This window comes from Sphaerodactylus townsendi, linkage group LG01 (assembly GCF_021028975.2).
Source record: "Sphaerodactylus townsendi isolate TG3544 linkage group LG01, MPM_Stown_v2.3, whole genome shotgun sequence".
Lineage (NCBI taxonomy): Eukaryota > Metazoa > Chordata > Lepidosauria > Squamata > Sphaerodactylidae > Sphaerodactylus > Sphaerodactylus townsendi.
Genome location: NC_059425.1, coordinates 14,033,758 through 14,043,633, shown reverse-complemented (window position 1 = coordinate 14,043,633; position 9,876 = coordinate 14,033,758). Strand labels below are relative to the sequence as shown.

General features: G+C 46.8%; 1 protein-coding gene across 1 annotated transcript in view; it reads right to left on the bottom strand.

Annotated features, from left to right (window-relative positions):
- Positions 1–781: 781 nt before the first annotated feature.
- SYT11 (synaptotagmin 11) overlaps positions 782–9,876 on the bottom strand; it is a 28,064-nt gene continuing 18,969 nt past the window's right edge. The window contains exons 3-4 of the mRNA XM_048511403.1: positions 4,641–4,764; positions 782–1,433 (exon numbers count right to left, since the gene is read on the bottom strand). Coding sequence (XP_048367360.1) covers positions 1,123–1,433; positions 4,641–4,764 — 435 coding nt within the window. The 3' untranslated portion in view covers positions 782–1,122. The remainder of the gene's footprint in view (positions 1,434–4,640; positions 4,765–9,876) is intronic.

Genomic DNA, 9,876 nt, shown 5'->3' with positions numbered 1-9,876 from the left:
CATGGGGGCCACAATGCGTTTGTAAACAACATGCAAATTGGGACCCGCAGCCTACCTGCCACATATCTAGCTCCCCATCAAAGCAAGAAGGAGCCCAGAATTCTCTAGGGTTGGCTATTGTGGGTTTTCCAGGCTGTGTGGTTGCAGTCTGGTAGTTTTTGCTCCGAATGTTTTAGGAACAACACTTTAGGAGCAAAAACTATCAGACCACAGTCATAAACAACCTGGAAAACCCACAACAGCCAGTTGATTCCAGCTGTGAAAACCTTCAACAATTTTCTGAGGCAATACAGAAGGTTCTGGGGAGTACACTCTGTCAGAACTTGGCTCGGTTGAGAATCCATGGGAAAACTGAGCTAGACCTAGATTTTGGCTTATCTGCCTGTTCCATATGGCGGCAATTTGGACAGAACTATCCGCATTTCACAGGGGACAGTTTTCAGTAGTGATTCAAGTAAGTCGTTTTTTTCCTCAGCCAGCCTCTTCTTGCTCCGGGACAGGTGTCTTAACCGTTCCATACGCCTCAATGGAGTCGGCTGACCCAAGTCACAGAAACTACAAATAATTGTGTGTGCGTGTGTGCGTGTGGTGAGGGGGAGGGGCAGAGCTAACAAAAGAACTCGCGATTCAACACCAGATTTTCTTTTTTTTAAAAAAAAAGCTAGCTTGGGAGAGAGGCTGAATAGGCCAATTGTGGCGAACAGCAACCAAGATAGTTCAGCACAAACACGACTTTCATAGTGACAGAGAAATCGTATTAAAAACTGTACTTTGATATTGGTAAGTTAAGACTAAAACTTTTTTTTTTTTGCTTTTTTTAATCTTTTGTGTTAGGCATGCAATAGTGTGAGTACGCTGCTGTAATATATATATGTCGTTATATATATATACTGTATTATTAAAACAAATGTTTTTTTTTTGTTTTGATTTTTTTTCCTTTTTAGAATTTTACCGCCCTGCAAAAATATTAACGTCGCTAAAGAGAACTGACCAGCTGCTTCTTACGGAAACTTTTTTTTTTGTTGGTTTGTTTTAAGTTCTACGACTAAAACGGGAAAGGGGGGGGGGAAGGATCAAAGTCTGTGTTTTGTATGCGCGAGCGTGCCGCACCACCGGCTCACCCTAATATTCGCTCAGGCTGTGCCACTTGGCGATCTGCTTCCGCGGGTTCTCGCACACCTCCCGCCAGTGTTCCACACCGCCTGCCGTGACACTGTGCGCGCCCAGGATCAGCCGCCCCACCACCTCGTTTTTCGTGGTGCGGTCGAAGTCGATGACCAGAAACTCGATGCTGATGTCGGGGAGGAGATCCACGGGGATGTCGTAAATGAAAGACTCGTTGAAGATGGGGTTCAAAGTGCACTTCTTGACGTGAGTTTTCTTTTTGGCAATGCGCTTTCTGCCGTAGTAGACGTTCACCTTGACGTAGGGATCTGCCAGAGAGAAGGACAAGGGGGAGCCAATAACACAGCCCAGTAACAAGACTGGGAGAGATTTCCCAGAAACCCACAGAATGGCCTTTTGTGTCCATGGAGGCCGGGAAACCCCTCCGTCATAAGAACATAAGAACATAAGAACTAGCCTGCTGGATCAGACCAGAGTCCATCTAGTCCAGCACTCTGCTACTCGCAGTGGCCCACCAGGTGCCTTTGGGAGCTCACGTGCAGGATGTGAAAGCAATGGCCTTCTGCTGCTGCTGCTCCCGAGCACCTGGTCTGCTAAGGCATTTGCAATCTGAGATCAAGGAGGATCGAGATTGGTAGCCACAGATCGACTTCTCCTCCATAAATCTGTCCAAGCCCTTTTTAAATCTGTCCAAGCCCTTTTAAAAAGCCTTTTTAAGGCTTTTTAAAGCGTCATGCCTGGATATCTTTATTTCCTTTCTCTGAAGCCCTTATTGGCCAATGACCCACTGCCGGCTGTTTCCCGCCCTTTCCCCGCACGGGAATGAAAAGTCACGCCAGAGGTGCTCCCGCTTTCTCCGCAGAAAGTGAGATGCACATAGGGGGAGGGGGGCAAGAGGAAGCACGTTGGGACAAGTTTTCTTGCCCCGACGTGCTTCTGGTCCCACTGAGCACCAGATCACTGGTTGGTAATCGGCCATTAGCTGCCTTTCTGCCTTGCAGAATTCATGGCAGTTAATAACATAAATAAAATAACTGTTATAAATATCCGTAGCAACCACCATTTAAAGTCTCCAGTTAGTCAAATACAGTCCTAAATAAGACTGTCTTCAACTCCGCCAGTGAGGGAGCCAGACCTGTGCAGGATTTAAATGAAGAGAGGCTGCTCCCAATGCCCCCCCCCTCACAACTACAGGAAGATGGAAGAGTGTTTTAAACAAAAGGTGGTATTATTGTGAAATGGAGTGCAAGGAAAATTACTGAAGAATGTTTAGAGGCGACAGTGCATTATGGCAGCATGTGTAAGAAAGGCCTTACAACAGTGTCAAAAATATTCTACGCCTCAGCTTTGTGGGTTCTCCCGGCTGGGTTGCTGCTGTGTGGTAATTTTTGTCCCAGACGTTTGGCCTATCTTTGGCTGGAATCTCCAGAAGAATGTCACAGAAAGATGTATTTCTATCCATGTTTCTCTCCTCACTCTGCCACAAAGAGAAACACATCTTTCCCTGAAATGACTCTGGAGATTCCAACCGTAGATGTAAGCGAAACGTTAGAAGCTAAAACCATCAGACTACAGCCACAATCCAGAAAACCCACAACAGTCAGCTGATTCCGGCTGTGAAGGCCTTCGACAATACTTTCCGCAACCAATATTCACCAGCACGTGCCCCTTAGCTACGAGGGCTAACAGCCATGAATAGACCCCCTTCTCTTTTAACCGATACAGAGAGCCAGCATGATGTAGTAGAGTGTCGGACGAGCCTCTTGGAGACCCAGGTTCAAATTAAATCCCCCACCCCAGCTCAGAAGCTTACAGAGTGATCTTGAACCTCTCCCACATTCTTAGCCTTGCCTACCCAGCAGGTTTGTTGTGAGGATAAAAGAGAGGAAGGGAGAATGAGATAAGCCATACTGTGGAGAAACAAACAACCCCCCTTTTAAAGCAATCTAAAATAATAATCGTCATCTCCATCTTGTGACCAGTCATTCCACAAGCGAAATCTATATCTTTCCTTTTGCCCGTCCTGAATTTGATGCCCACCAGTTTAATATTTTTTGTGCTGTCAAGTCACAGCTTGTGACTTGGGTTATGTAGGTTACGTAGGGTCACGTAGACCCCTTAGGGTACAGGTGTCAAACTCGCAGCCCTCCAGATGTTATGGACTGACTGGTTCCATTCCACATCACCTGCCAGCATGATGCTGGCAGGGGATGAAGAACTGTGAATCCACTCTTTATCTGGAAGAGCTGCCAATTATTTCTCTACTAGGGAGTTTAGAGGGTAAGAGTGGTTTGAGGGTAAGGAGCAGCAGTGGCGTAGGAAGTTAAGAGCTCGTGTATCTAATCTGGAGGAACGGGTTTTGGTGTCCAGGTCTGCCGCCTGATCTGTGTAGGCTTATCTGGGGAATTCAGATTAGCCTGTACCTTTCCACACTGCAGCCAGCTGGGTGACCTTGGAGCTAGTCACAGCTTCTCGGAGCTCTCTCAAAGCCCCACCTACCTCACAGGAGTGTTTGTTGTGGGGGGAAGGGCAAGGAGATTTTAAGCCCCTTTGAGTCTCCTGCAGGAGAGAAAGGGGGGATATAAATCCAAACCTCCTTCTTCTTCTTCTTAAGAGACGTACGGAGTTGCCATCGCGTGGCTAACCTGATCTTGTCAGTTCAGAGAAGCTAAGCAGGGTTGTTAGTATTTGGATGGGACACCCCCCAAGGAACACCAGGGGGTTTTATGCAGAGGAAGGTAACGGCAAACCACCTCTGTTAGTCTCTTGCTTTGAAAACCCTACTGGGTTGCCAGAATTTGGTTGCTACTTGACATCACTTTACACGCACGCACACATGTACAAACAGAGACATCACCCCCACCCCCAAGTTCTTGTATTCCAGGGGAACGATACAATACGAATGAGAAAATGTACTGTCGAAGGCTTTCACAACCGGAATTAACTGGCTGTTGTGTTGTGGGGTTTGGGGACTACGTGGCTGGAGTCCAACAGTTTCAGCGCCTAACATTTCGCCTGCATCCACGGCCGGCATCTTCAGAGGCAAGTCACCGTAAAATGCGTTTCTCTCCCTGGCACGGTGCGGCAGTGCTCGCTCGCTCGCTCAGCATTGCACGCAAGTCCTTTTACCCTGTTCCTGTATTCCTGGCTCCCCCAAAGCTTACAAATGAACCCATTAGCCAAATATGGCCCACCTCCCTTGTCATCGGTTTCCAGCCTGCCAAGAGATGCCCAGCCGGTGCAACTAGAAACCCTAATTGTGGCCAGCCCCAAGAGCGCTGGCACAGGAAATTGTTTCTGCTTTCGTCCGCTTTATCCTCAAATTGTACTGCCAGGCCCTTGGGGAAATCTGGAACGAGGCCTGGATCCAGTTCAAGTGTTAAGCGATCAGCCAGCAGGCCGCTAATTACGAAGCAGGCTGCTCGACTCTGATATATGGAGACGTGCGCCATCGCCAGCTTCCATGCGGCAGGGAAAAGGGGAAAACATCAGGGCAAGGTGGAGTAAATAGCTTCTACCTGAGAGGCCGGTGATGTCCATCTTGGGCAAGTGTTTGGCTTTGAGCACCACGACGGTCATCCGCTGGGCGACAGGCTGGTAAGATAGGGATACCTGCAGTTCGCCTCTGCTGACGCACTTCTGAGAAGAGACAGGAAGTGAACAGTCAGGCACAGAGTCACAGCCATGAGCAGCCTGGCTGACCCGATCTGCCCTTTAGGTTTATTTTTCTGCAATTTGTTTACTGCTTCAGATCACTGGAAAAGATCTTTCGGGTCCCTTCTGCTTTTCTGAGGAGCTTCGGATAGGAAAATGGGAAACTACTCCCCGAACATCCACAGCTATAAGAGCAAGCATGGTGTAATGGTTACGAGCAGGTGCACTCTAATCTGGAGAACCGGGTTTGATTCCCCGCTCTGCCGTTTGAGCTGTGGAAGCTTATCTGGTGAACCAGATAAGCTTGTGCACTCCAACACACGCCAGCTGGGTGACCTTGGGCCAGTCACAGTTCTGAGCTCTCTCAGCCCCACCTACCTCCCAGGGTGTTTGTTATGATGAGGGGAAGGGAAAGGAGATTGTAAGCCCCTTTGAGTTTCCTTACAGGAGAGAAAGGGGGGATACAAATCCAAACTGTTTTATTATTATTATTATTATTATATTGATACAAAAACAGTTATACACAGCAAACAAGATCAATAATAATAATAATAATAATAATATTCCTAGGCCTCTGGGTGAGGCTCGAATTGTAATGAAGGCCAACAACCAGCTAAAGATCTGGCAGCTGTGAAAGTAGTAGTAGATTTCACAGCTGCCAGATCTTTCTTGTATCGTGTTAACCTGCTGGAATTCCGTAAGGCTATGTCGGCGTAGTGATGCGTCGCGGATCCCAGCAGGGGCTGCCTTCTGAATTTATTGACAGATGTTAATTTTGTCGAATTCAAAGATGTTTTCAAGTGCTGCCCTATTGTTATTATTATTATTATTATTATTATTATTATTATTATTATTATTATTATTATTATTATTATTATTATTCACATTACAGCACAGCACTGAAGTGTCTGGACTTCATCTCTGAATATCGAATCCTTCCCAAGGACCTAGGATATTAGAGGTATTTTCGTAGAATATGTGCAGTTCCTAGAAGTGCTCCTTCCTGCAGCATGTGGACTGATGTTCTGTCAAGTTTAGAGCTTTCAGATGTTTTTTCAAGATTTTGCTTGGGATTCCTCCTAGAGCACCGACTGCTACTAGTGGGATTACTGTTGTTCTTTTGCCACAATCGTTAGAGCTTCAATTTGTACATGGTCCTTGTATTTTGTGATCTTTTCCAGCTCTTTGTCCTCTACCCTGCTGTCAACTGGCACAGCAACATCTATGATCAAACATGTTTTTCTCTACCACTGTTATGTCTGGGGTGTTTATTGTGCCAGGTGTCTGTCTGTCCATCCAATTCACAAAGTCCCAGAGTATTTTTTGCTTCTTCATTTTCTTGTGATCTTCTCTGGCTTGTGCTGCGTGCAAGGTCTTGCTACAGAACTGACGGTACTTTTGCAAAAGGTTCCAGTGCACCATTGCTGCTAGCCTGTTAGCCGGATTGAGATAGTCAGTTTAGGGCTGATTTTTCTTACAACAGCAGATGATGTGCTCCACCGGTTTCATCACCACTCTTTGCAGAAGGCGGCACTTTGGGTCATTGTAGGACTTTTCAAGATTAGTGTCTTTATTGCATTTGTCCTTAATAGCTTGCTCCACCAGTGCATGCAAAAATCAGGCCTTCAGTTTCCTTCTTTAGAGTTTCCCCTTCTGAGCCCTCCCATGGCTCTTGCTGTCAACCTTCCTTCTAATGTTCTTAAAGAGAAATACACCGCCCGCTTAGAGTGGCTTGTTTAGCCACTGCTCCTTTCGTGTTTAAACTGTTGGACTCTATACTCTTTTTTGATTCTTTGGCTTTTCAGCATCTCAGGCTTGTGGACTTCTTTCAATGCTGGCTCTTGACTTTCTTGGATGTATTCTGTCAGGCCTCTTTTCTCTTCCTCTACTGATGGCTTTATGTGGAGCAGCCCTCTGCCTCCATCGGACCTTGCTAAGGTGAGGAGTCTGTCTACAAATCACTTCTTGGATGCAGTGCTTTCGATTGATGGTCATAATTTTCCTTGTTTTCTGTCCAGGATGTCCAATTAGGCTTTGTGTCCAGTTAGTTATGCCAGCTTGAGTGTGGCGTACTAGGCAGGCTGCTTAAGTATTAATTGCTTTATTGTATTTCCTCCATTTTGGCTTTGATTTCAAAATTTTTTCTTACCCATCACAAGATATTCCTTCCTAATTGCGCCTTTGACTTCTGCATGCTTGATGTTCTCTGCTTGCAATATCCCCAAGTATTTGTAGCTTTCATTCACTGGTAGGCTCTTTATTATTATTATTATTATTATTATTATTATTATTATTATTATTATTATTATTATTATTATTATTATTATTATTATTATTATTATTATTATTATTATTCTAAAACCAAGGATCAAATCGCAAGTTCCAATCACACACCCCTCCAAAAAAGCTGCTGTTCAAACCCTTTTGAAAGCCCTAAAAACAGCCTTGTGAAGCCTTCAGGAGATCTCCAAGAAGAGCACCTGTGGGTCTAAAAAAGAGTCATCAGGTTGCAGGGACCTCTAGGCCAGTGATGGCGAACCTTTTTGAGACCGAGTGCCCAAACTGCAACCCAAAACCCACTTATTTGCTCGCCAAAGTGCCAACCCGGCAATTTAACCTGAATACTGAGGTTTTTAGTTTAAGAAAAAAAAGCGGTTGGCTCCAAAACGATGCGTTACTCAGGAATAAGCTTGGTGGTAGTCTGTGGCTCTGCTTTGAAGCAACCGTGCAACTCTTCCAACGGGTGAATCACGACCCTAGGAGGGTTTACTCAGAAGCAAGCCCCATTGCCAGCAACCGAGCTTACTCCCAGGTAAAGGATCGCTTTAGTTCTTTGCATGAAAATCTGGGATTTAAAGGCAACAGAGCAGGAATTACCTACACCTGCTTCCCCAAAACTAGGTCTTAGGTTTAATGCCCTAATAAGTGCAGTGGCCCAGTGGCCCAGGCCAGCCTAGATGTGGGGGGGGCAACTCTGTTTGCGCGTGCCCACAGAGAGGGCTCTGAGTGCCACCTCTGGCACCTGTGTCATAGGTTCGCCACCACTGCTCTTGATCACAAAGAGTGTCTAGAGAAGGCAGCAGCACGTGATGCTCCGTTTCCTGACAGGAGACTGACCTGGCGTCTCCGCTCATGGTGGGCTATCTTGCCAGCCTAAACATTTTGGTGGCTGCCCATCCACAGCCATCCCTAACAGTAAGGAAAAAGCACACAAGCAGAGCTCCCCTTTTGTTCCATCCTGGACATCCGGCATTTGGAGGTAGACTGCACCTGAGCATGGGGGTTCCATGGACCTATTACCACTTGTAGCCTTTGACAATCACTCCTAACCACTGAATCCACCTCTACTGATGCTGCTACCGGCGTTCTAAGAAAGTGCTCTATGAGAACGCCCAGGGTAGACATGGCCTATATCAGTGATGGCGAACCTTTTTGAGGCCGAGTGCCCAAATTGCAACCCAAAACCCACTGATTTACCTGCGCGGGAGTGTAACCGCGACAGATTTAACCTGAATACTGAGGTTTTAGTTTAGAGAAAAACAAGTTGACTCCAGTGGCGTTACCGAGGGTAATGGCAGTGGTAGTCAGTGAAAGCTTTGCTTTGGAAAGCAACCATGTAACCAACTCTTCCAGCGAATTGAATCCACGACCCTAGGAAGGGTTTACTCAAGAAGCAGAAGCCCCCCATTGCCAGTAACCAAGCTTACTCCCAGGTAAAGGATTGCGCTTTAGTTCTTTGCAGGAAAATTAGTGGGGTTTAACAGCATTTATCCGGGTTACCTACACTGCTTCCCCAAAACTAGGTGTTAGGTTTAATGCTAATAATCGAGCCCAGCAGCCAAGGCCAGCCTATATGTGGGGGGGCGGGCACTCTGGCACCCGTGCCATAGGTTCGCCACCACTGGCCTATATGTACACTTGTCAACAGGACTGTAAACATCCAGGTGGCTAGTGATCTCCTGCTAGGTTCCTGCCCCGCCATACCCCGCCCTCTCCAGACTCCGCCCCCAAATCTCCAGGTATTTCTCAACCCAGAGTTGGCAACCCTACCAACGTGACTGTCTGAGCCATTTTGTCACCTGCTGACCAGGGTTTTTGGAGAGAGACTCCAGCAAAGATAATCTCGTACAACTTTGGTCTGAATTACAAGCAGTCGCACCCGGGGCCATTCGGTAAACACGTGAGACTTTTTGCCTCCGTTCCCCCCTCAGAAGGGACCGGGTTCTTCCCCCCACGGCAGGAATGAGCAAACTACAGAGCTGAAAAACGTCCATTTTGTATCCTCTCGAGCTCAACCATCGGCAGAGAGACAGAAGGGATGGCATTCAATTGTTTATATCTTTAATGCTTTCCCAGTGGCCTTAAATGCTTCTTGGCATGATCCATCTCAGTCCGTCGTGAAAGAAAAAGGGCGGGAGTCGGGGGAGAGAGATAGAAGCCGGCTTTGTTTAAAGAAAGTTAATACAGTGGAAATAAAGCCCAGCCTTGCCAAACGCTACAAAGCTACTGCTAAGCCAGTGAATGGCAGGCTGGGTTGCCATGGAGGGCCGGGGTGCAGTGTCCTAGATTCGATGCCTAAGGCATAGTAAGCCGTCGTGACCGGCACCGTTTGCCCCGTTTTGGGGTCATCCTATTAAATTGTGTTCAAGATTCTCTGTGAGCTTTCTGCGTTCTGTTTTTATTTCTGCTGGTGTAGCTGATTTCACAGTTACACTCAAAGCGAAACGGGAGGCTGGAGAGATTCCTATATTTCACACTCGGCTCCTTGGAGGAAGTGTGGGTTTTGTTGCACTTTTTAAAAGTGACTGCCTAAGTACCTAAAACCCGGGAGCCAGGACTCAGATCTTTCAAGGGGAGAAATGTGAAGCGACCCATCAACCTTTCTGCTTCTTTCTCTTAAATGCAGGAGGCCAAAGGCACAGTTGTGGTCGATTGTCGGTGGTGAGAGGAAAAGCGGTGAGCGTTCTGTTCAAATCAGAAGCGCCCGTGCCTTTAAATGGCTTGCCCACATTGCTCGAGCAGGCGACATCAAGCAGCGGAGGTGCATAAAGACGCTTTGGATTTCACTGCATTCAGGAAGCTTGATGCCTTAAAGAT